The sequence below is a fragment of the Calonectris borealis genome, chromosome 19 (assembly GCF_964195595.1).
Source record: "Calonectris borealis chromosome 19, bCalBor7.hap1.2, whole genome shotgun sequence".
NCBI classification, from domain to species: Eukaryota; Metazoa; Chordata; class Aves; order Procellariiformes; family Procellariidae; genus Calonectris; species Calonectris borealis.
In genome coordinates this window covers 5,375,618-5,402,103 of record NC_134330.1, presented here as the reverse complement: position 1 = coordinate 5,402,103, position 26,486 = coordinate 5,375,618, and the positions used below count along the sequence as shown (strand labels likewise).

At 43.2% G+C, this 26,486-nt stretch overlaps 2 protein-coding genes across 2 annotated transcripts; both read right to left on the bottom strand.

The window, feature by feature from the left end:
- Window positions 1-1,057: 1,057 nt before the first annotated feature.
- BLMH (bleomycin hydrolase) lies at window positions 1,058-21,229 on the bottom strand. Its single transcript, XM_075168620.1, has 12 exons — window positions 21,034-21,229; window positions 20,537-20,734; window positions 19,982-20,091; window positions 19,171-19,312; window positions 17,811-17,899; window positions 16,394-16,486; window positions 12,361-12,516; window positions 11,710-11,868; window positions 11,544-11,611; window positions 11,021-11,138; window positions 8,466-8,535; window positions 1,058-2,030 (listed from the first exon to the last, which is right to left on the bottom strand). The coding sequence occupies exons 1-12, from the start codon at window positions 21,044-21,046 to the stop codon at window positions 1,879-1,881; spliced, it is 1,368 nt and encodes a 455-aa protein (XP_075024721.1). The 5' UTR covers window positions 21,047-21,229; the 3' UTR covers window positions 1,058-1,878.
- A 1,689-nt stretch (window positions 21,230-22,918) lies between these two features.
- On the bottom strand, window positions 22,919-26,261 carry TMIGD1 (transmembrane and immunoglobulin domain containing 1). The gene is made up of 5 exons (XM_075169104.1): window positions 26,183-26,261; window positions 24,939-25,217; window positions 24,163-24,441; window positions 23,222-23,325; window positions 22,919-22,951 (listed from the first exon to the last, which is right to left on the bottom strand). Exons 1-5 carry the CDS (start codon window positions 26,259-26,261, stop codon window positions 22,919-22,921), a joined length of 774 nt encoding a protein of 257 aa, XP_075025205.1.
- Between the last annotated feature and the right edge of the window lie 225 nt (window positions 26,262-26,486).

The following is a 26,486-nucleotide window of genomic DNA, read 5'->3' as shown; positions in this document are numbered from 1 at the left end:
AGAGACAGAAGAAGATCTGAGCATTGAACTTGGAGTCTTCTAGGTTAGGGAAATCTACTGCACAGGTGTAGCTTTCTGTTATTGCTCATGACCCTTGCTACTGGAAAAGGCAGGCTGAGAGCAATAGCCATTTGCTCCTGTGCCCTCCAGGGGGTCCTGAGAGGACAGAAAGCCTTTTGACATAAGCCCAGGATAACACGAGCCGAATTTTACAAGAAGGGAATCAAATTATAGTATCACTGTACTGTCAAGATACATTCTGTACCTCTCCAGAACAGCTTTGTTACCTTTGCAGAAAATACTGCAAAGGGCAGAGACTCTTAAAACACATCATTCAAGGAGAGTAGCAACCTCCTGCTGCTGTTCCATACCAACTTCTCTCAGCTAACCAGCACTCCTGCCCACTTCAGGAAATGTTAATCACAGCAGGTTGAATCATCTTAGATGACTCCCAGACAAACCCTAATCTGGATTTAGTTCAGCAGGCAACATGCAGCCATGATTCAAGTTGGCATTTTTAATATATGTACATACACATACACACACACACTTGTATAATTAGCATAAGATACACTTTCATAATAATTTAATAACTTTCTCTGTAGTCCAAATGGAAGAAGAGTCAAACCAGATTGTAGAGCACCATGGCCATACCAAACATCCTTCTTTTGCTCGTACTTGACTTCTATCTGCTACCCATGGTAGCCGGCAGTTGTGTTTCTGTGTGGTTCTTTATCCTCACTTACCCTCTTATTTGCCTATGACTAAACCCAGTGCAGAACAGGAAAATTGTCAGGGTACACACAAAGACAGCCTGCCATTTTGGCACAATTTAAATCGAAGGATTAGTACTGTGCTCATCACCAAACTATTTGAGTGCCTGTAGCACATGGGATACTATGTGTTTATCTTTGTTGACTACTACAAGAACATAGAGCAGCATGTTTTCCTGATGTTCACATTCTGGCTCACTTAGATTTGTTTGTAGGTCACTAGTATCTTTCCATTTCATTAGTTACATGAGGCTCATTTAAAAAAGAATACAGAGCTGTATCAGTCACTTTAGAAAGTGTTTATTCAAAAGCTTCATAGCACCATCTTGTTTTTTAAAACATCCAAATAAAATGCAGCAATTAAAACATTGGTGTTTTTCTGTTGAGCATGACACTAACTCCACCTGTGAACATATTTACGTTTGTTCTTGCTAATATAACTGAAAAATAGCACTCCTGTGCACACAGACATAGCACTGGGCCTTGATATGGGTTATCCAGTCCTAGCTCAATAATGGAAGAATAAAAACAAGTGAAACTGGAAACCGTTTCCCCCCCCCAATTCTGCTGGAAGAGAAAATTTTTAGCAGTTTCAATTCTTATGTCCCCTCCAAGACTTCAGCAAAACTAAAAATGTAAATATATAAAATAATTTGGGCATTCTTTTATGGTAAAGCCAGACCATGGATGGTTAATTTTTTAAGTATCTCATTGTATTTGTTCTAACAATCACCTAGCTGTTAATTCTAAAGGGCCTCTTTTATGGCCATCTTTTCTAGGGAAAATACTGGTCAAAATAATTCTACTGAGTTACTATGCTGATTTTTATTAAAAACTTAAGGTAAAATCAAACTGCCATTGACAGTAATTGTCATTTCATTATGAGGTTTTCCTTTTTCCCTTTTTAGTTTTGCGGAGTAGCCTGAGAGGTTTATTCAGCCAAGTCAGTAAAGCGCTATTTCCCAAGGATCCTTAACTTACATTTCAAGAATATGGACCATGCTGAGTGCTTGGTCACATTATCATTTGGCTATGGCTTCCCACCACTGGAATTCTCTATTGCATCTACTTCTGGTTGACCATTAAGAGGCAAATATTCTGTAGTTCACTTGGCTAAGGCCCCCATAGGGTCCCAAGCTGGCAAAACAATTGGTTCCTGCTGCATCACTGCCAAGATGTCTTCTGGTACATGCTTCTTATCCACCACAACTTCGTACACATACTCAGAAAACCAGTCATCAGTCATGATCAGGTAACCTGGAGATGAAAACAGTTCATTACAACAGAGAACCACTACCAATACAGTGAAGCAGTCACATATACAAGTTTCACCTATAAATGATGCATTACAAACGGGACCTAGTCATACTTCGTATGTCTCAAGACAAAAAAAAATCATAAAGAAATTAACATACAGGCTAACCGAATGTACTTCATGTACACTGAAAGACCAAGCAAGAAGCCTGCTAGGAAAAACAAGACCCAGAATATTCGTCATTTATGCTTCCTCTGTTAAAATAGGCATTGAAAATACTCAAGTGAATTACAATGCCTTAAAAAAAAAAATTAGTATTTAAGGCAGAATGTAAAATTATCTGAGTATCTGGCTTTAGCAGTTTTCAGGATTTTGGTAAGAAAAGGGAAATTTTCCAGGTGACTATCCAAACCATCTTTGGCTTAAGAAAATTTTGCTGGCTTAGTTCTTGCAGTAAGAAGGAGGCCATCTGCTTTCCTCAAACGTAAAGCCATCTAAATCACACTTTGGCTGAACTAAATCTTGATTTTCTCCCTTAATATCATCCTTACTGAGAATTTCAGTGAACAGCCTTTGAACTGAGAGAAAAAAGTCACATTTAGAGTATCACAGGTTTTAGCAGAAAGCTACCACTGGAAACAAACTATTCAAAGGTGAACTGAAAATAAGAGTGGCTGGGAGAAAGAAAGCATTTAGAAGACAGACGAGAAGGCTTTATGTAATAAAGTTCCTCATGTCCTTATACAGTATCATCACACAATCAAATGAAACACGAAAATGTCCAAAGAATATGGACAATAAATGCATCTATCTACACCATCTTGTTTCTAAAGCAAGAGATCAGATAATTCCCATAAATTAAAAACCCTATCAATTGTAATCCGAGCTAGAAGCCATTTTGGAAACACTGCCAAAGGGAGCTGCCTTGATTATTCTCTCTTCAGGATATGAGTTCTTGGGACACACAAAAACCTCTCACTCCCAAGAGCCAACAAGTAATTGCACCCTGAGAGGATAATGAACTCTGCTTCTGACATCCTGTATCTCAAAGCTTGACAGCGCTGATTAGGATCGCAGTGTCTGAACAAGAAGGAAACGTCAAGCAGAACTTCAGAACATGCAAATAAGTAAGGTCGCTCTTTGAGAAGGCTTGTGCCCAGTGTCACAATGAAAGCCATTATCAATTTCTTCATTAAAAGGAGACATACTTTATACGCAGCAATACATATACCGAAGAGCCTGCCGAAGGCAACCCTGAGCTCTGCATTCCATCCAGGTAACAGGCAGAAGCAAAAGAAACAGAAAAGTTTATTGCATTTCTGGGCAGGGTACACAACGGAGTTTTACCTCAGGCAATTAATCTATTGCTTCTACTCAAAGCATTTGTAAGTTAAGGCCAGAATACGGAAAAGAACTTGCAACAGCAGCATCTTCTTGTAACAGAACATAGCACCTGACTACGAAAGTGTACTCTGTGTATGAGGCTGCTCCACATTTCTCTAACTTAAAGGAAAATCTGAACACGCAGCATTTTAAAACTGACAAGCTGCTGGCCAGGGAGAGGTCAGTCGAGGATGAACGGCCTGCCAGTTACTGCATAACCTAGGATTTGGGCACCTGAAAATAAAGCCCTTGCCCAAAGGACCTCATACAAGCTACTTTGTGCTTGTGCCTTAACTCCTCCAGAGGGAGAATAAATTAACAAAGCCATTCTGTCATAGTGTACTTACAGGATGATACATATACACACGTATGTGAATAAAGACACTAAGTGTCTACAGTTAAATCCTTAAGATGTCTTCATGCAGAAGAGTAAGTATGCAACAGTCAGCACAAGAGATTAGAAAAGTCAAAGGGGAGCCGACTTCTAGCTGGAGATGTACCACAAGAAAGTTCTTTTCATGCCAAAACAAGCAGATGGACCCCTATCAAATGGATGTGATAATGTGATTTAGTGTTCCCCTCTTGCTTGCTTTTAAAAAAAGATATCCGATGGGATAAGCGGGTTCAAAGTTAGGTAATAATGTACTGTGTCTCCAGAACAAAAGAGTAAGCAGAATAATTAAACTTGCCTGTATGGCTGACAAAGTGCCAGTAAAACACAGAAAGGAAATATTTCACTGGGAAGTGACTTTTTTACCTCAAAAAACAAGCAATGTTTGTCAGCAGCTGTGTTCGTTCCTTGAGGAAAAACAGACAGGATTCCAAGAAACACTTACAACAGATATGAATGTAATTACTAAATATTTAGGAGAGGCAATGCTAGGCTGTTTCCAGGGCTTCCCTTTCTCCAGGACAAGCGCTACCACAAGAATTCAGTTCTGCCCGCTCCGCAGAGTGTGAGCATATAAGTAACTTCATCCCATGATACCCAAAAACCAGGAGTCACAGTTCTTCCAGTCCCGCACCATGCAAGTCTGGGGAAACAGGTCTTACCTGGCACCTTAGCCTGTACTCGGAGCAAAGCAAGAGGGACCCCATGTGAAAAAACACTTCCATTTCCTACCAACAATAAGTCATTTGTTTTTTAATGACTCAAAGTCCAGTCTCTGGTGTTTTGTTGAAGGCTGTACCCTTTATCATCCTGTCCAAGAAATAATGGAGTTGGGGCTTACTTGTATCCCCCACACCCAACTGGGCCTCAACTGGGATGTGCCAAATTTAACATCATTCTTGGCTGCCTCTTTACTGATGTGGATTCTGGTTCTCTGCACTGGACTTATCCAAGCACAGCTTCCCAATTCCTTAACAAGGCAGATAAGATAAAAAAATCACTGCCAGACAGACTTGGCGGCATAGCAAGAGTTAGGACAGATGATAAATCCTCACCCTCCTACACCAGCTAGTACTGGATGCTGAAAAGTGAAAAAGCAGGGCAGGAGGAAGGGGAGGAAACCCTGTCAAGTAACCTCTTCTCATGTTTGAGAATGAGCTCTGAAGGATATGCCCAGTTGCCTTTAGCTCAACAGTGGGTTGTTTGGTCATACCTAAGAAAATCATTCAGGGATTCACCTCCTTGAAAAAAGTAGTCTGAAATGGAATCAAGCCTCCTAGTTCTGATGGGATTTTCTGTCAAGGCACTTGTCCAGGCAACTCCCTAACCAAAACAAGATATAGGCAGTGAGCAAGACTTTCCAGAGACCATTGTCTCTACCAGTACAAATCAGATAAGTGACAGTGACTCACCCAGAAAAGTTCACATAGATGGCATGCATACAATAGATGCATACAAGTTACGGGCAGGGTTTATTCAAGTCACTCTGGGGTCCTATTATATTTCAAAAGAACAACTAGCTCCTCCTAAATGGCTCTAGAAGAACTTATTCTTGAAAAGTGAATCCATATTTGGAAGAGATAATGTCTAAGGAGAATTAAACTGTTACTGCAAACCAAGTAACAAGTTAAGCTTACAAAGCTGGCAAACAAGTTCAAGTAATACTCAAAGAAGATTAGCTAACTGGGTTAATTTAGTGTTATTCCTAACTTAAAGCCTGAGGCACCACACTTCTTTCACTTCTAGTTGCTGTAGTTTTTATTTTTTGATGTTGGATTACATGCTTAAAGAGAAGAAAGCCAAAAATGCAGGCAGCTCTCCACACGCATCGATTACAGCCTCCGCAGCTCCGTCAGAGCATTCACTGATGCTCCAGCCCAGTAACACCAGCACAGAACTGCCGCTGTTCAGTCACAGCTCAACAGGTACAACTTTTACTAGCAGTGTCAGGCTTCAGTCTACTGCACTGTGGTTTGGGAGTAGTAGCCAAGATCCTGAAATTAAGCCCAGTCTTTCTGCAGTTCTAATAAAGAACAACTCTGAACCATGGCCAAGGAGCATATATGGCTAGCACAATCAAAGTTGCTGACAGACACCTCTTAACTTCAGAAGATTTGGAGTACTGACCAAAGTCCACACAGGGCAGTTGTAAAGCAAGCTGAGGCACTTCCTTCCTGGAAGCATTCCTCTAACACTAGTAGCAGCTAACATCACAAACCAAGTATCTGGAGTGTCTCAAAACAAAGTGTTCTGACTATAAGAGCACAACTAACCCGGTATTTTTATATTTTACATTCTCTATTATACATAAAGATGCTTAACAAAATTGTTATTGGTTTTTATTTGGAGACAAGAAAAGTTTTGATGTTACTTTTTTTAGTATTGATTTGGCTTCTTTACTTAATCCAGCATTCCAAAGTACATTTTACTGCTGTCACACTGATGAGCCTTGAAGGCTGAACATCAACACAGTTTCATTGTTTTGTCAAGACTAAAGATTTTTATTAGAATACTTCGCTGTGACTGTAGACAGCTAACTCAGAACAGATACTACTGCAAGAGCAAGGGGCCAGAACATAAACCAAGACACTGTTCCAAGAATATTCTATCTTTTAGTTAGCTGTTCATGTATAAGATACCAAAAGCTGATGAATAAGACCACATCCTAAAAGAGAGTTTTCCAGAAATAGTCTATTCCCAGAAGAAACCTCAGACATCCTGGGAAATTTCAGCCATACCGAATCTTGTGAGCACAACATTTGGTGTTAATCTGCAACAGAAAAATGTGGTCAGCAGTGACTATTGTGTTATGCCCTGGGACACACTGAAGTCTGGCTTGGCACGCTCACCAGTGAGTTTATGCCATGGCTGAGTCCACATCCGGCCTGTCTCAGATAGGATACGACAGAAATCACGGAGACCTCGCTCTGCTCCAGTCGGAAAAGCTGACTGACTGCAGGCCTTGGCAGAGCAAGTAGAAACGCTCTCACACCACCAGCCCCGCTCGCCGAGGGCCAGGGGAGGTCAGAGCCGGCCCTCGAACCAGGCAGAGCGGCACCCTCCGGTCACCCCCAGGCTGAGCAGGGAAGCAACTAGAAGCAATTTCCTAAGGCGCCGCTCAGCTGTGACTCACCATTCTGTCCACACCGCCTGCCCATGTGCCATGCCGGGCTGGCACATCCACCCTGCCACAGCCCTACAGCGCTCACAAAGCCTTTTTAAAAGAACAATAGCGCAGGCTGAGACAGGTCATCAGCCAGAAAGCAAGTTCACGCAGAAAACCTGGCATGAGCTGAACTGCATGTAACTGGATTCTGTTGTTGCTAGTGCTCGTCATACCAGAGAGGAACACTGCAACGATGCCACAGGTCATGTTTTCAGCACAGCTTTAGAAAGGCAACCAGAATTATGATTTTTTTTTTTTTTACAGACAGGTGTTAGAGCTAGAACAGTTTACACTACAGCTGTTCACAGCACAAGCTGGAACCAGCCATACCCTCATTTCCTCATCTACAAAATCAGTAAGTAAAAGCTTGCAGTGACTGACAAACAGCGCTTTAAAAGAAAATAATAAACCACTTAGGTTTCACACGACTCAGGAAGATTAAGTAGTATCATCCACAGCCAGCATGAGGTCCCAAAGATGAGACAGCTGTAGTGTACAGATTTAAGCTTAGCTCTGTTAAAAACTTCAGTACATTTAAAAGTATTGCAGTGAAGTCTTTATTTCTACTTTCATACTAGAAGGCAAAAGCATTTCTATACAGTGCAGTTCTTGGAAGTGATGCTATCTTATTTGATACTGCGAAGCATTTCTTACCTATTGTCCCTCTATTAAAAGATTGGTTTACACGCTCACTGGAATTCGTGGTATTTCAGAGTAGTACTACTATATTTTCAGACTAATACTACCAGATTTTTCAGACTTGTGTTCTGCAGCAAAAGATTATAAGCAACAAAATTACAAAGGTTCTGCTCTCTCCCTACCACATTTGTCAAACTCCTACAGCTGCTGCTTTTTGACAGGGATAATAGCTGGCAATTTATTTGGGACCAACAGCAAACTGGTATACAATGCTTAGGAAAATAAGCAGCTTTACAGCAATAAACTAATCAACCTTAAAAAAGTTATTTTATCAAAGTTTAAATACTTCATTATATGAACTTTATCTGAAGTCACCAGTATCTTCTCATTACCTTCCATAGACAAATTAAACAGTTTGGTTATTGGATCGCCCCATATCATTGAGCTATACTCAGCATTCCAGTTCCAGCCTCCATAGGTGCTTTGTCAGCTTTGTCCGCCTGCCCTTGGGACAAAGATGCCCTGTCTGTCAAGAAGTGTCAGCATCCATCTCCCAAAAAATGCAATTGCCTCTGCAGTTGAACTTGCAACCACAGTGTCAAGTTTATCCTGTGACATTTCCTGCACCTCCATTCAATGTTTACATTCGATTTACTTAGATGTAAATCACATTTAAGTGAAAAATGTTTGTCTTCCAGGAATACAGGGCCATAACTCAGTGATCCACATGCTGTTTGCAGGCTTGTTTCATGCACGTCCTGGTGAAGGACACACAGCACATCCCCCTTCCCCCTTCCCCCTCCTTATTTCCAAACACTAAGTTCAGTTTTCTCTTCCTGTGACTATAAATTACTTTACCTTTATTACCACGGTCTTCACCCCAGGAATTTTCCACTCTCCATTTTTCAAATGCCTCTTCTTGCCCATCCTGTGACAAAACAAGTTGATGGCTATTCAGTAGTGAAGGACCATGTGAGTTCATAGCAGCCAACCCTTCCAAGTCTAAATCCAGCACCAGCAAACCACAGAGCTCCACTCCCAAAAGTCTATAGGCACTGGCGAGTTTCAGACAATGGTTTCTTGCTAACGGTTGGAGAAATGTATTTTGAAAAAAAAAAACCCTGTATTTTCTAAAATACTTGTCTATCTGCTTACATAAAATGAGGAAATGTGGTCAAGAAGAAAGCCTGCAATAAATATTTATTTTAACCAGAAAACTTAAACTGAACTAAATTCAAGTTTGGACTTAACTGACTGACAGAATTTAAGCAGCCTTCTGTCACCTGCCAGGACATGGGGACTTTCTGAAACGCAGAATGCACAACTTGCTTGAATGAGGAATCAGAGGAAAGGAACAAGGGCAATGAAGCAACTGTAATAACGTTACAGTATTAGTAAGAGCAAGCACGAACACTTGAACCTAGCTGAAGGATACAGGTCCAGGTCTGGTGCTTTGAGAGATATACGAGGCTTCTAACAAGCAGGAAGTACATTTGATTTCATGTTCAGAAGCACGCCGTATTCTAGCCTGCATTGCATATATCTGAAGTCTGGTTCAAATCTATCAAGTACATAAAAGCACTGAAAACACCTTCATAGGCTTGCTGTGCCACAAAGTGAACTGTTGCTTCCTTCAAGCAGCCTCTCCTGAGGAAACAGCAAGTCCCTTGAGGAACCAAAGAATAGTTACTCTTTTGCTACTACATATTATTTTTTAAATGCAAAAAACTAACCTGGAAAACATCCCACAAATTCATTTTTAATATTCAAAGGAATATTGTTGTATTGCTTCTATTCTTACTTAAAAAAATATAGGCAGTCCTTAAAATGAGACACTCAAGAGCTACCAGACTGAGGACAAGTCAACTGTTGATGCTATTGTACAGACACGGGGATAAACATGTTTATGTACAGCAAGTTTTTAAACAAAAGGTGCATTTAATCCACATCAATTTTTATGTTGTAAAATCATAATAGGATTTTTTAAATCTTCAAAGCCTTTTTATGAAGCAGGTAAATCCAAAGTATTACATTTTACAACTCAGTTTATCAAAGCTCCTCTAGATTACGTTAAGGTTTAATATAAGACAACATGTTCAAGCAAAAAGGAGAAACAACTTAGTCCATTTTGGATGTGGAAAAGCCTCTAAATGCTGAACTTGTTCTAGGATAATTTCTTTTAAACTATCTTTTGATTTTAGAGATACCATCCATCATATACTGATTTTATACACATCCTTTTCTTAAAGAAATCAGGTCACATTTGATCACACTTTATGCAACTATACATTTAGGCATCCAAAAGTATGAATTTAAAAATACAGACCATAGACTATAGCTGCCAATGAAGTGCAGCCAGTAACTGGGTACAATAAGTACAGATATACACACTTCAGTTGTGAATAGATAAATAGATTTTGAACACTAGAAAAGTATCATTTTTAGTATCTAACTGAAAAACAACATTTTTTTAAAGACGTGTTCATGCAATCTGATGCACAAAATAAAAGTGTTAAGAGCTCAGAACACAGAACACAACAGGAAAAGTAAAAATGCTTATGACTCAGCAGTCCCACCTCAAGTCCTCAAACTCCAGAGCCCAAGCAAACTTTTTCAGCTCTATGCAAGCTGTTATTTCTCAAGCCAAGGTCATGTTGGACAGGAAGAGATCATTTCAAAGAAACTTATTAATAATGACAACTTCTGGAAATAAATGGAAAACATCAACATTGCAGATAACCCTGAGTTGTAAATTTTCACATGGTTCTTTTTACTTCATATGTGCTTTGTTATGCTGCCAGGAGCAGATTTAGTTGTGGATTCAACTCAGCCTACTGTCTGCCACAGAGCTATTTTGGACACCATTTTTCTTCCTAATTATGAGTAGGTCAGAGAGGTCACATGCCAGTGAGTTGCAGGAGGTTAAGATTGTTGCAAAGTGCCTCTGGCATTTTAACAGAAGGAGCTTCATGCTGTCAAACGCAGACTGGACGGACCCATCGAATGGGGTAGGGTGGGAAATACTTGCTGTCATACTAGATTTCCTGCTCAGCAAGATACATCAGAATCTGTATTTAAAAATCAGTTAACGTAGGTCTTCTGGTATCTTAAAAATAGAAGCTAACTTGCTTTTCCCTTTCTCCAATAAAAGTTTGTGGGCAGAAGGGAAGAAGCCCTTGACTTGTCCAAAATTCTTCCCTCCTTGTTAAATATTTATAGTTCTGAACACTCAGACACAAACAACGCAGGGAGAATAGACAACCTAGGCCTTGTGCAGCAGGGTGTTGCGGCACACACGCTAACTCTAGCGGAACAGCTCACGCACTGTGAATGTGCCCAGAACACATGAACAAGCTGCCAGAATATTCAAATACATCTGTGCAAGCATCAGAACTTGTGGAGAGAGACTTTACCTTCTCGGTGACAGCCGTCAGGACCATGGCATGGGTCATCATTGATTCTCCAAAGATTAATCGCTCTGCTTTGTTCATGTTCTTGACAGAGACACCGAACACCAGCTCATGATTAAATCTATTAGAAAGCCACATAAGCAATATCAAAAAGGACGCAGAGAGGATTCTCACCAGAAAACCAGAGAATCAGTAGACTGCCCTGACCCAGGAGCCACTGCACAGGCGTGTAAGTTCAGAATAAATAAAACAACTGATCCCTTTGGGAGTTTCTCTCACCAGATACTAGACAATCCAAATGAGTAAGAATATTTACAATCCCTTGTAGTGTATCTTTAAAGGATTAATATTTTAGCTAACAAGTGGAAAAAAAACCCCCACATTTCTGCTGCTGCTGAATTACTTAAATATACTCTTTTTGGGTATATAATCTAAAGTATGGACAAATTAGTTTCTTAAGCAGCCAAAGCACTGTTAGTCCTAGCCAAATACCCCAAATGGTATTCTGTTTTGATTTTCTACTTACATATTCATGTCATTGATTCCCAGCTTGCCATAGAAATGCTTTGCAACGTCGCAGCCAAACCACACAGCCTACAAATAGAAGGAAGAGTTATGTCTAGGCCATATCCCAGTGAGTTTTACATTACAAGAGTTGCGCCATGCCATCTATGAACAGAAACCAAACCAACCTCGCCATCCTTAATAGACGCTGCAGCCAATTTTTTCAAGACATCAACAGGCTGATTGTTATAGAGCGTTTTCCTCCCTCCTACCATGTTGCCCAGGTACTCCACTGTATACAGCCTGTTGTACGGGTTTTGAGGTCGAGGATCATTCACTAGACAAATCTGCCAAAAACCAAGATGTCATAAATTAAGGTGCAACTTAACTGAAATCTTTTGAGAAGTGAACCTAGGTGAATTTCAGAGAACTGCTTTTGTCCCAGCTAGCTGTCTGTCCCATTAGCAAACAAGCCACTTGGCTGAAATATCAGGTTTAAGTTTTGTTTGGTTGGTTTTTTGCTTTAGAAGTTCACCTCATAACTGTGGCATTGCAGCTTTGCATGTTATTCCTGCTCTCTTATGGCATTTTATGACTGATTAGGTCATTACATATTTTATCATTACAAAATCATTGTGGAAGTGTAATGCGAGATCACAGCTAATTGAAGGGTAGAGCACAAACAGGAGAATGGAGAGAATAAACATAGGGCCATCTTTGACTTGTGGGAGTGGTACCCATCCCATATGGCGCAGTCACAGGGGTGGAAACAGTGGGAAATAAGTGGCTTAGCAGCAAAAAAAGATCTTGGGAAGCTACAGCCTTTCAGCATCCCTAACCTTGTCCTCCATGTTGAAGTAAGGCTTCACATGCTCATTGTAGAACTGGACCGGTGTCACAGGGCCATATTTGTGGTAGTTCTTCTCCTTATCCCGGAACTCCCAGCAGAAGGTCTCCGGAGGGCTGCCCAGGCAAGTACTCACTATTCTGAATACCTGCTCAGAGAAGCAAACAGCTGTGAACTTGCTGAAACATGCAGGTCTGCCTCTCCTACCACAGCAATGCCACTGATGAATGGACTTCTCCACGTGAGAACCAGCTGGAGAAAGGGGATCTTAACGTCCACCTTTGAAGAACATATGAATTATTTGTATTCAGCTCTGGAAATCTAGGCATTTCAACAGTTCAAAATCAATCTAAAAGACCACAGAAAATCAACAGCATCTCTCTCCATTCTTACACTCTTCATTCTCAGGCAAACTATCAGGCAAAACAGAAGCTTAAGGTTGAACATATACATTCCAGTTTATCCTAGGAATGCAGCAGCCAAAAGCAAAAGCCAATACACTGCCCAGTCTCATTCCAATGTTTCGTAAGTAATTCTGAAGCTCCTCCAACAAGATACTTTCCCAGTGCAAGAGAAACTATCAAACTGATTCTAGAAAGGCTTAAGCATTCGGCATCCCCTGTTCCACGAGGTGGTTTGCCCCACGCAGAGACAAACCAGACCTTCTAACATGCATACAGGAAAGCATTTTATCCCGTGTCTCCCCTGTACTAATCCCTTTTTTCCTGGAACGTTCATTTGGATTTCAAAGATGGGCCTTTGCTTCTTTTCAAAACTCTAGAATATATTCTTGTCTGTTTTAATAGATTTAACAATGTCTCGGTTTAGGGTTGAGCTGCTGGCACGTTATGTAATTTAATTCAAGATCCCTGCCTGCTGACTGTGACATCCTTCGCAGCCGGCAGCTTTCTTTTAGCATTTTAGCACAAAAAGTTGACCAGATTTCAAGTCATCAGCCTCCCTATAAATCAGAATATGAAACTGCACTTAAGAATCACTACTGTATTTTCTCACAGGGCTTATCGTAAAATGTGCTAACGCGTAGGCAGCGTACCAGATAACTGTCTTTAGGGATATTTAGCAGGATCTGCCACAGGTGCTCTGGGGACAGAGAATTCAATCATATTGAAACAGCTTCGAATCTGTTTTACTTCAGCTGACACTGCTCTACTTCAGCTCTGTCCATGTCTTGAGCACAAGTTTCTTCCTTGCAAGGAACCAGCAGGTTATTTAAAATAAGAGGAGGGGGAATCAAATCTCAACTGCACCTTCTGCACTAGGATCCGATGCCTGTGGTTTGTGCCAGCTTTCCTAGGCTGTCAGTCTTCACACTTTCTCTCGCTGACTTTTCACAGGAGGAGACAGAATACCTTTCCCAAAGCTGACTTACTCTTTCTGGAGCTGTTTGAGCTGATTTATATGGATCCTAAGGCTCCATAAGAACTAGCTTTGTGCTAGTGTGCACTTTGTGCTGACGGTCAAAGGAGTGCAATGCTTGTGCTAAATAACACTATTTGCCTGTGCATGAAATACAAAGGTGTTTTGCTCCAAGTAATTTAAGAAAACAAGTGAAAAGATTGATTATGGGTTGAAACTAGAGTGTGGGCTTAACATTTTTACTGGAAGAACTCACACATTTATTTCTCAATAAAGATGTTAAAGAGCAAATATAAATCCCTAAGCTACTATAAATATTTAATTTTGCACAGACTGCATGAAAGGTAGCATTTGCTGTGGATACACGCACATTACCTCAGATAACCCCAAGTGGTGAGAGATGAGGCTATGAAAACAAAATAAGCAAGAAAAACGCCTAAAAGGAAAGCAACGAGCAAGCGGGCTCCAGCCAGAGGAAGGAAAATGATGGAGACAAAAGTCTCAAGTTAACAGAGGCAGTGGAGCCTGGGAATGGTCTCCCTCAATTGTTTTGCCACCACACCCATCATAGGCCATCTCTTAGTATCTCACAAGCTTCCTCTATCAATAAATAAAATAAGTAGACATATTTAAACTAAAAGGTGACTTACATCACTCTAGTGACAACTAGAGCCAAGATAAGGCAAACATATAGTGGCTTGTGCTAAAAACTAAAACGAACGAGGAGGGGAAAAGAAGGACACTCCTGATAAGGAAGAATCTACAAAGGAGAACAGTAAAGGAAGAAAAATTCAATCACATGCACTGCACTGATTTCAACTTCTGACCCACTGTGCGCTGGTTTGATAAGAAGAATGTTTATACAGTTCTGGAGTGAATATTTAATCTTGTGTTCCAGTACAACTGCTCCATTTTAGCTACAGCGCTGCCTCCCAGCATGAGCAAACCAAGATTTGCTATGCAAACAAAACTTCACAGAACAAAACCAAGTTCTGCTTTGACACATACAAAAATAGATGCAATGCCACTTATATACATATAAATACATGAAATAAAAGTGATCTCAAACCTTTAAGTGTTTTTAAAGTATACAAGACAGGTGCAATTGCACATTTCAACTACAAAGTTATTGAAAATAAATCCACTTAAGTTGCAATAGCAGACCACTAATACTACTGCAGGAGAAAATACTGTGTTAACTTCAGAGAATTAAGCATAACCTTTTATAGAACAGACAAATTGCAATCAGTTAATAAGCCATTAATGCCAGTTCCAGGATCCCTCGTCAGAGGGCAAGATGCTCTAAACAAATGGAGAGACAGTTTGCAGTGAACTGTATGTAATTGTCCTAAAAATGAACATCTCTAGGAAGATTTTGATCTCTGCTGTAAAATCCTCCAAGAGCTTTTGGACACACTGGATGTAAGTTCCATTAATTCACTTTTGAACTAAGTGCTGACTGGCAACATACTGGGGTAGGCTCAAAGCACAGAATTACTGTTGATCTTAAGGCATACATTTCATAAAAGTTTTCATTTCAATAATATAACCCAAGGAACACGAATCAGTTTTCTTTTTTAATCTAACCTTAAAATTAGATAAAAAGAAGCTACAGGTTTTTACATGAAGTGCAAAGATGAATTTCCAAAGACCAAACTAACACATTAATCAATACTTGCATATTAGTGGAACTGCCTGAAACTTTGCAGGAATAGCCCAAGGGACGTTCTGCCTAATACTGATGTTTACTGGATTGCAGAAAAACTAATACACATAACCAAAACATTTGATTTCTTGAGACACCTAAAGACAGACATTAAAACCACTGGGTCACTTTGCATTGTATGTTTGAGAAACAAATGAAATAGGTACTTTTTTTAAAAATGCATGCTCTTGGTCAAACTAAAACAGCCTGAACTTTTGAAATTACTTTTGGCTATTTAAGAATCAAGTATAAGGACTACTGAGCAAGAAAAATTACATGGGTCACTCATATTCAGTGTGACCAGATGGAGGGCCAGCCATTACACACACCCTGCATACTACAGACTTGCTGATTGATTTGATTCTGAGTTAATTCACACAGCCAGAAACAGATGCTGTGATTCCTTCCTCTGCTGCCCCCCAGTATCAGACCACAGCTGGATTCAGCCTTGTGTTCAGCTCACATCTTCTCCCGTAATGCAGAGAACTCCCTTTTGTTGTTCTTTTCTGCTCTCTTGTGGGGAATTTCTGCAACAACACTTGTGCGATAGGATTTTGCATTCGAAGCCATCAGAATGCAATTTTCAACCTGCCTGTTTCCTACTATTTATAAAAGCCTGATAGGCCGCTATTTTGACCTCTCAAGATACAAAATGCTGCTTTCCTACAGAAAGGGGCAGATGTCATAGTTTTGGAAACTATAAATTCAAGATATTTATCTGGAAGTATTAGAAAAAACTCAGAATGAGATAAGCAACAAGCCACTTCAAAGAAATTCACTTGAATATCTCCAAGCACACTGCCATACAAAACATTCCCAATTAGGCAAGCAAAAGGCACTTAATTTTGGGTGATCCAATAGCTATAGAACAAGAGTAAGCAAGAAATCTCATCCATTCTAGCCTCATGTTCCAAGAAGATTCATGGCACCCAAGTATATTTACCTCTTCTATCATTGTGTCCATTGCAGCACAAAGTTCTCCTTTAATTGTCCCACTTTCCACCATATTTCTTAGCCGCAAACAGTATTCTCTCATCTATTTAAAGAGAAAGTCATTATTATAACTGTACGAACGGTGCCACCTGATCAGTTTTCCGAACTTCCTATCTGGTTGTTTCAAGCACCTATTTTGCTCTTCATAACATGTTTTCAAAATGCAAAGAAAATCCCTTTCAGGAGGCTTTGTTAGATATTGATTCTTTAAAAAAAAATATCAAGATAATTTTATGATTTAAAAGTAAAAGATCACAAAAAAATAGTCAGAAATTAACAAATAGTTGCTACTCAATTACTATTTTCCAACCATTGATTTGAAGCTTACAGCCATTAGCTCTTCTTAAGGCTTGATTTCTCTCGGTTCCATAACCAATGCCGCAACATCCATACACATCACCACCTCTGTGACTCACAGAGCAGACCGTCTTCATACTGTAAAATTTATTTTGCAATTCTAATGCATAATTGATCTCTTGGTTGATAAAAAGAATGGAGCATTTCCCCACTGCATGCAGAAATGCAGTAAGAAGAGCACACACTTCCCATTACTGTCACCATCCATAAGGCCAGGAACAGTGAGTGGAGATCCCACAAGACCAGCTGGTTTGCCATGTTCAAGACTAGAACAACATTAACACCATTCATTATGTCTAAGCTCATTTCAGCACATTTTACATTTTTTATATGGATTTCAGCAGGCAATTTTCACTGAGTATGTAGCATATGAACTGGAAGAAAAATAATCAAAGCCCGCTGTAAAAAAAATGCTTTAATTGCATTTTTATCTAGCTACTTACACTAGCATCTTCCCAGATTAATTCAATTCTGTAGTTCAGGGAACAAGCTTACACCTTCCTTCAGACAAAGCTGCACACTTCTATACTGAAAGCCAATTTTTAAGACTCAGTATTTTGAAAATACTTTTTTTTTTAATTTTTTCCATAAAATTTGGCAGTAATCTCTAGAAACCTTGGCATACTGGTAGATGAAATACTGAAAAAAGTCACCTAGAGGCCAAGTGGTAGTTTTGAGAAACAGACTTAATCAGCCACAAATCAAGAATTAACTTTTTGGATGTTTGAGGATTAGGAACAATTGCTACTAAAACCATGTGAGGTACTTTCAAGCTACTGAAGCCCGGCAACGGCCATCTTCCATAAACACACTTTCAGGCTCCATGTTTCAAGATTAACATCAGACTTTGCTGAGACTTTAGGCTGCTTTTTGAATAAACCAAGTTAAGTTGCCAAGATGCACTTAGTACTTCGGTCAACAAAGAGAAATTAAGGTGGCTAGGAACACCTGGAGCAGGGTCATTTCCATCCCTTCCCTTTCTTTAATTGTATCATCTAAATCAATTTTACCTTATGATTCAAGATCTCATTCATCCTTCTAGTAGCCTCTGTGGTATGAGACTCCGGGAAGTATTTCTTGGGGACAACACCATACTTCTCTAAAGGAAAGTAATAAAACTATGGGTTAACAATTGTCTTTTCCACACAGCAGATGCTAGTGCTTCCGCTTATACCCACATAAAAGCTAAATATAGTTGGGTTTTGTGCAGAGATTATAAGAGAAAGTCTCTTATTTTATTTAAAGGTTACAAGTACTCAAAGTTTACATTTTAATTTGTGACTGACTCTTGACTTCTGATCTGCATTCCATAGGTATCCCAAAAGGTGGAATCCCTGAATGGCTTGGTATCATTTAATTCAATGCTTAAAAGTTCTAAACTAATTAGTGCTTTTTAAGAAGCTCTTTTCACCAGAAAAAAAACCTGATTACTTGAAAATTAAGCTCCTGAAATATCTTCTAAACCACTGAGCCTTTTATGAATTATTCCATGTATTTTATCTAAGGTTAAGTGACTAACTTCCCAGTCTCCTTTCCTCCTCAACGTTTATAAAACACAGCTCAATTGCCTTCTACATTATGGTACCAATCAAAGATCACACCATGCAAGGCTCTGGATGTAACAGCAGCATCCAAAATCTTCTCTGCCCCGATTAAATATTTATAACAACTGGATGGGGAAAAAGTAACCTCCAGGCTTCAAAGAAACAAATTCCTTTTGTGATTCTAAACTTACATTATTGGCTTGTTGACTTACAAAGGTGTCACATTGTTTCACCATACAAATGAAAGCAACTGCCAGTGTAATTCAGACATGGAAAAGTATCTCCTTAATCAGTGTAAGGAGGATCCCACTTAAACTAGATCTTTGTAAGACCAGCATTGCCACATTCCACATCGCTTCCCTCTCACTGATCTTTATATCATCTTTCTTCAGGCTGCAACTCTTGAGCAGTTTTGCTTCTGCCTTGTAGACACACCCTGGTCTACATCTACATCATAGTTTCCTTACTATGTGCCATGAAAATTGTATACATGGATATAAACAAACGATGTCGAGTTGATGACTGAAGTAAAAGGGGACTGAACTTTTTCACGAAATGAAAGTCTGGGATATCTAATTACTTCTGTTGATCTTCTGAGCTTCTATCATCATCAGCAATATGCAAGAGTGAAGATCCCAGACAAGATTTAGGCCTAGTATCTGTAAGCTGGCATGAAAAAGGTCTTTGATTAAAAAAGGTAGTGGCTAATGGCATCATGTTCCTCAGTGAACTCCCAGGTCTCAAACTCAACTCCTCCTATTTCATTCCTCATCTCTCAAACCAGCGTGCAATTTCAGGAAGGGTTCCTAGTGACTAATTCTCTTACCAATGATGTTAACCAACATATCCCACTGTCCACCATCATTTGTGGGGTTGGAGAGCAGGAACTGTATCAGTCTTCCTTCCACAGGCTCCTTTTTCTGAGCTGTTTCCACAAAGGCATTTAAAAAGTAGTAACAACGTTCGACCTGTAATGGACAGGCAGGAAAAACAGATATTTTAAGTGTGGCATGTGCATTAATTCATTCCTGAGTAGTCAGTTCTTCGGAAGTCCTAACTAGATGAAGCTACCTTCTGCTCATCTACTGAAGTGCTTATTTTCCCCCCAGCAGCCCAGGGCTTATCCTACAAACTTATTTCTGTCACAGACCAAATATTTAGGAGTGGGTTCGCACAGAGCTTGAGGGTAGGGGAACAGGAAATGTGAAACAGAAGTTATGCAATGAAGCCTGGCCCAAACTAGTACTAGATTTTCTCAATTTCCCTTAGCGGAAAAAAACAGGCACACAGCTCGCAGATCAGTAGGTCACAAGGACGACTGAAAGCTCAACAGAAAGTCACAGTCATGTTTCCCCTGAGCCTCCTACAAGTAACTTTTGAAATACACACAGCACTTGAAAGACAACTTTTACTATTCCAAAACATTGACATCTTGACAACTCACTTCTCAAGCTGAAAGTCCCACTTTGCTCAACCCACACTTAAAATACATATTTAAAGAACTTTTGAAGTTTCTTCTCATGTACGTTTTCCACCTGGATAGTTAAGACGGTCCAGCCTAAAGGAAATTCCGTTTCAATACTAATACCTGACTGCATAAGCCATCCTAGCACAATCTGCGACCCGTACTACCGTACCTTATCCCAGAAAAAGAGATACGACTGGCTGAATTCAAACTCTTCAATGTTGTATTTCTTCATGAAAGGAAGACGCATTGCATTGAGACAGGAAAAGATCCAACATCTCCCTGAGAGATCAAAGGAACAAGAATTAAACTGGAATGTTTAAGAGCTGCGTAAGATTTTTTTTTTAAACACAAGATTCGTGACACCGTTCTGCCTCAAGCCTTTGGCCCGCTGTTCTGGCTGGGATTGTAAAACACCAAAAAGCTCATGAGACGTTCAGAAATCTTTTATTGCAAATGCAGGTCTCAACTGATTTTATCTTACACTATACAGAAGGGAAAATAGGCAAACGCTGCAAGTCTAAAGACTGTTATTAACTCAAGAGGATGCTGCAGGGATTCAATTTTGCTCCGAGCCTGACAAAAGGACTTCAGAGGCCGCCGAGGCTCCCGGGAGCGCACTCGGCATTACATCATCCACTCCCCAAACGCCAGAGCCGCCGGGGGAGCGCACCCCTCCCCACCGCCCGCACCGGCCCCCCGCGCTGGCCCCCGCGGAGCCCCTTACCGGAGTTCTTCTGGTTGGTGACGGGCTTGCCCTCGGCGGGCACGGCGTGCTGGAAGACCTGCACCGTGTCCTGCACCACCTGCCGCTGCAAGCACACCTCCAGCGGGTCGTTGCACGTCGCCACGTTCTGGGCCAGCAGGAACTGGGGCTCGGCCCGCAGCCGCCGGGTGAAGGCGGCGGCCTTCTCCGTACTCAGCCCTGGGGGCCGAGGGGCACCATCACCGCCGGCCCCGCAGACCCCCCCGGCACCGACACCCCCTCTCTCCGGTAACCCCCTCCTCCTCGGCAGCCCTCCCCTGAGGGCCCGTTGCCCCGGTAACCGCCCCACCCACCCATTGCCCAGGTAACGGTGTCTCTCCCCCCAGGCCTCTCCCCGCCGGCCCCGGTAATTCCACCCCCCCGGGCCCGTTACCGCGGTAACCGCCCCCCCCAATGGACAGGACCCCCCCCCCCCAAGCCGCCCGTTGCCCCGGTAACGGCCGGGCCCCGCCCCTCACCGCGGGCGTTCATGGCACAGGCGGCGCGAGCTCCCGGAACGCAAAGCGCCGCTCAACGGCCGGGCCCACCGCAGGTCGCGCGCTCAGGCGGAAGCGGCTCTTATAGCCCCGGCACCGGAAGCAGGAAGAGGGGCCCCACGCAGCGCCGGGGAGGGGAGGGCGGGAGGCGGACGGCGCGCCGCGAGGGACAAGCTTGTGGCGGTTGCGCGCGCCTTTGCGGCGGCGGCCGCGCGGGGGCGCTGCGAGCTCCGTCCCCTCACAACCCCCGACCCCGGTTCGAGAACGTTCTGCGGCAGCCTGGGGCAGCGCGCGGCCGTGCCGGTGGCCGCGGCCTCCCCGCCCCGAGGCGCTCCGGTGCCGGCGGCTGCGTGTGGCCGGGGCACGGCCCTGCGGCTCTGGGCAGCCACGTTCCCTCAGGGCCGGCGCAACGAGGGAGGCCCCATTGGAGCGTCCCCATCCCGCTGCCCTCAGGCTCTACCCCCATGGTGTCACCCCTGCTCTGCACTTAACGGGAGGGCTTGAAACAGGTCTGTGCAGCAGGCGTCGAGGCCGGGCGCCTGGGAGCCTGAGCTGGTGCCGACGCTGCTCGGTGACGGCCCTCCCTGAGCACCGGCGAACGTCAGCCAAGGACACGCTCCGGGTCACGCTGCGGAGGCGTCCTGTTGAGTAACAGCCCTGCTCCTCTGAGAAGAGTATTTGCACATCACAGACTCGAATTGATTTACAGCACACGGTGTTTATTGACGGTATTAGTAACGTACCATTCCAAGACACGATGAAGCCTTAAAAGTTTGCCAGGACCTTGAGAAAAATGCTTGAGTGGCGAATTTGTTGTGGGGCGGGATAGAGAGGTTTTCCTGCCATCGTGGTGCTGGAGCATTCACACTGAAAGTTCCACTGTGTATTATCGAGCGCTTGGGGCTGCCCCGAGCCCTGAGGTCTGCTCTCGGCCAAGGGAGACGGGGGGTGCAACCGCAGTGCACAGTGCCAGGCGGCTTTCGCCCTGGCCAACAGAAGTTGAGATGCCCATAGGATTACCGGGAAGGGGCAACAAGTTGGGTTGCCACCACCCCTGACACCCTGTGGAATGGCACTGTAGGACAGGGCCAAGAAAGCAGCTGCCAGCTCAACACCTCACTTTATTTGTACATCAGTATCACCATCTGTGGCAACCTGGTATGGATTCCTCTGTGAACCGATCAACAAGCCGCATGCCTGACTGCATGTGCATACCTTTCAGGAACAAGCATAGAGGGCGAGATCTGGCAACAGCTCAGGCAGCCCACCCCCCATGGCGGTGCTCTAAGCAGTGTTAGAATGAACAGATGCAAAGAACCATTTATATTTTGAAAAGACTGTATAAACTTGACCCAAAACAACTTGTTTCAGTGCTTTATCTCATCATCTCCCACAAGGGCTTATGTTCCACCACTAGAAACGATGTTTTCTGGGTATGCACAGGAACCTTGTGGTCTTTACCTGCAGCAAAATGAAAAGAAGAAATGAAAAATTACCTACGAGGGAAAAAAACAAGTGAGTTGAATTCACCTGGGCTGCATTCAGCTCCAGAAAGCTTTCAGCAGGCTGGGGATACGCTGTTATGTTTTTTCCCCACTGCCTCCCCACAGGCGTAGCCAGGGCCCTGGGGTGGCCAGGGTGAGGGCAGGAGCCCTGCGTGCGTCCTGCCGTGTTCCTATGCACCTCTGCTCCGTGGGGCCTCTCTGCGGGGAGAGAAGGTGCGGGCTCATGTTAGCCAGCCAGAACAAGAGCTCGGTAACTCAGCGTGGCTGGGTTTAGCGTGCTGAGTCTCTTTTCTTTCCCAGGTTCTGCCAAGGCTTAAAGAAGGGGGTTCCTTTGGAACCTGCATGAATAAGCAGTCAAATACTTACAGAGCTGTTTCACTTGATCTTTTGAAGCACTGAAAATAAAGAAGCAGTCTTGTTATCTTTTGTATTTCCTGGCCATAGGGATATTTTTATGACTATCTTGCAAGTGCACAATGCTTTCCACTTTAAAATACCTAATATTTGATTTATCTACTGGTAATTCTAAAGCAAGAGGTAGTATGTAGCAGTTCTCTAACAGTGGAAAGCAACACTACAAAGTAGCATAGAAAAGGTAAAAAGAAAACAGGGCATTGCAGCAAAACAATACTAAATTTTTCCTAAGAAACTAGGGCTTTCCATACCTTAAAAATTTTATCTTTTTGAGCCACAATTCCAAAAAGTACCGTGAGTGTAACCACCACAACAGCAGCAATAACAGCCTCCTTGGGAAAAACAGGTTTTTTATCTGTCAAGAGGGAGAGGAGGTTGAATATTTGATAGATTGGTGCTGTCATACAAAACAGAACATTTCACAGAACTGTGGAAAGACATATTTCTTTTCCCATGGCTGTCACTACTGGTTTGAACTGTTGCTCTCCCTGCTGCCCGCAGACTGCCTGTGTGGGTTAGTCCCCTGGAAAGAAGGGAGCGAGCTGAAAGAAGAATCAAAATGTCGGTCTCTGAAGAAGATCCCCAAGGCACTCTTACGCATGGAAATAAGGATGTCCAGCCGTATTACTGGCACAGCTCATGTTGCTTTCCTCCCTGTTCCCAGAGTGCAGACAGGAAAGGGGCCCGGGCAGGTGGGAAATGGATGCCTGGTGGGTCACCTCACCCATGAGAGAGACTTGAGCATCCAGCCCCTGCAAGGCCTCCACCTCCCTGTTGTCCACAGGGCTTTAGTTGCTTCTGGAGGACAACTACTCCCTCTTGCCTTAAGCAGCTCTTCCGGTATGACAGAATACTATGGTTGGAGTAAGAAGCTTCAAGTAAGACCTAAGGTGCTTTAAACCACACTTGAATGTGCCCTGTCAGCGTGGGAAGTGAGACAGTAGGATAAGCCCGCCTCAGGTCTTATGGCCGCTTGCCAAATGCCTTTGAATAACAGGTAGAGCAGGAAAGGCCCTTCCTGGTGCTGTGGTCCCAGGCACAGGTGCAAGGAGAGCTCCTTGCTGTTGCTGTGCCCTCAGAAGTTAACACTGGAAATTTACCACTTACACTTCTTAATAGAAATGGATTGCTATCACTGTAAAAGAATGGAGAGTTATTTGTAAAGCTTATTGTTTGACAGCGGCCTTGTTACCTTCAACTATCAGGTGGAAATCCTTTCTCCCCTCTCCCAAAGAAGATTTCACCACGCAGGTGTAGGTCCCGTTGTCAGACTTCTGTACTTTTTTGATAGCGAGCTGAAAGACCTCGCTAGTCTGGTACAGCTGGTAACGATTTTGCTGTAGGGTCAAGGTGTTGTTGTTCTTATACCAAGCTGTTTGGGCTTGAGGGTTGGATTTGGCATTGCAGGACAGAGTGACATCTTTGTCTTCTTCGATTTGGAGGGACTCTTCTCCAGTCAGCCGGGGAGGAACTGTTCACAGTAATGCAGTTTAACAGGTCATTAATACTGCTGCTCACCATTTAATACAAAATAAGTTCCCTTTACACATCGCTTGTGCACCTTGTTCCGTGGTGTAACACACCACAGTTGTGCAGCCGTTCGTGATCCCCGGGAATCAGCAGGGCAATCAGTGGCAGGGACGGTCACTCCCGTGACTCCTCTGCCCTGACTTGTATCCTTGAGAAAGAATCTAGGTGGAGGCAGGGACGTATCCAGAACATCTTCTTACTTAAGGGCCCACCCACTCCCTATAAGAGAGGCATTAGATCAGGCCATAAGCACCACTATGGAAAGGGAGTGTCTTATCACGTGAGTTATCTCCTCCTAAACGCATTTTTTCGTGATGAAGACAGCGTACAAGAGTGCAAAACACCCCGCCTTCACCTAGCGCCCAGACACTGAGGTGCTCAGCCCATGATTTCGTCCCGCCCAGCCATTCTGCACAGATATCCACCACTGCAACTCACACTGGACATCCAGGATCACAGACACCCGGACAGACTTGTCCCGCGCCAGCTTGCACGTGAAGGTGACTCCGTTGTCGGACTCGGTGACTGGGGATACGCAGATGTTACTGACGTTCTCTTTATTCCCATCCTTCAGATCCACTTTCCCATCTCCTCGGTACCAGAGCAGCTCCTCAGCCTGGCTGCTGTTCTGTACTAGGCAGGAGAGGGAGACGGGAGGGCCAGGCAATGTAGACAGGGAGAAGTCAGCAGCGTGGTTATTTACAGACAGTTCCAAACCTGCAAAAGGAGAACGAGGGCACTAAGCATCCTAAGCTGGACCCTTCCCACAAAAGCTGCCCTGATAGCTTCTCCAGGCCTGGACCTTGGAGAAGGGACTGAGTTTCAGGCTTCAGTCTAACAGCTGTTTTCAGGTGGGACTTCAGTTTTTGAGACGAGAGGGAGGTCCCTTCACGGTTATTTAAAATAGTCAGGCTTTTGCAACTGATTGCAAGAACGCCAAAACCTGACCTGTAATAAGAAAAGGTCTGAAAACCAGCAGTGACCATGTAACACACACAGCAAAAGAACCTCCATCCTGCCAGTCTTGCTCACCCTCTTGCTGCAAGTCACCGATGCAGGATACCTGTGCCCTCTGGTTTTGTCCCCACAGTTTGATATGCTGGTTGGAACTGAATGCGCTTGAGAATATAAATTAGTTAATCAGCTCCTCAGCTATTCCCCAGCCAGTCTGAGTCCGGCTGTTGGAAAGTTGCAGTTTGTCTAACGTATAAATCTCAGGACATATTAAATGAAGAACCAGTATGGGAAATAAATTTTTGTAACGGGCTGAAACTCGCTACTGTAGCCTGTGTCATAGATGAATGCACTAAAAACATAGCTCAGAATATAAAGGCACTATAGTTGTGTGAATATAAGAAGTCAGAAGCTCCCTGTCTCTTCCCTGGTGTTCCCAGGTGGCCAAAGCTATCACCCTTTTCACTGCTTAGAGCAGGTTTGAAAACGGTGGCCTTGTCATCCCTGTGCAGCTGCTGCAATAATGTTGGAAAACGCTGAAGCATTCCTCCCTTCTCTGCTACTCAAAACCAGAGGCCAGTTTTTAGGCAGTCCTCTGGGGATGACCTCCAGAACGTCTGAAAGCTGGGATGTTGTGTGGCACATCACCCTGGGCACTGCCCAACCCCGGACAGTTTTGCGTGTCAGCGTGACGGACAAAGCCATGACGGATTTTTTCCATTGCTTACCTGTGGCTACGCATGCCAAAAAGCAAAGGGCCAGGACAGGCACTTCAAAGGGGACTGCGAGGTTGCTTCTCTGCGCCATCTCAGAGGAGCCCAGCCGGCGTCTGTTGGAGAGAGGGTCACAGCGTTGCTGCCTCTGCTCGGGGCTCGCAGGGGGTTAATTGCTTGCTGCCATCAGACACCCTGCGGAGAGCCCTCGCAGAGGGGGACAGGGTCACCAAGGAATAAACTAAGTCGATTTTTTGCAGGACCTTTTCCACTGCAGAGCAGAATCAAGGGAGTTTTACATCTCTAATCTCCTTTGCAT

Excerpts from the sequence above, each read along its gene's own strand:
- BLMH (XM_075168620.1), bottom strand. Across the intron at positions 12,517-16,393 it reads TGGACACAATGATAGAAGAG|GTATTCAGAATAGTGAGTAC; the intron begins GTAAATATACTT and ends TTCTCTGAGCAG. Across the intron at positions 2,031-8,465 it reads TGAAGACCGTGGTAATAAAG|GTTACCTGATCATGACTGAT; the intron begins GTAAAGTAATTT and ends TTTCATCTCCAG.
- TMIGD1 (XM_075169104.1), bottom strand. The coding sequence starts at position 26,261 with ATGGCGCAGAGAAGCAACCTCGCAGTCCCCTTTGAAGTGCCTGTCCTG. Across the intron at positions 25,218-26,182 it reads TTTGGCATGCGTAGCCACAG|GTTTGGAACTGTCTGTAAAT; the intron begins GTAAGCAATGGA and ends CTCCTTTTGCAG. Across the intron at positions 23,326-24,162 it reads TTTCCACCTGATAGTTGAAG|ATAAAAAACCTGTTTTTCCC; the intron begins GTAACAAGGCCG and ends CCCTCTTGACAG.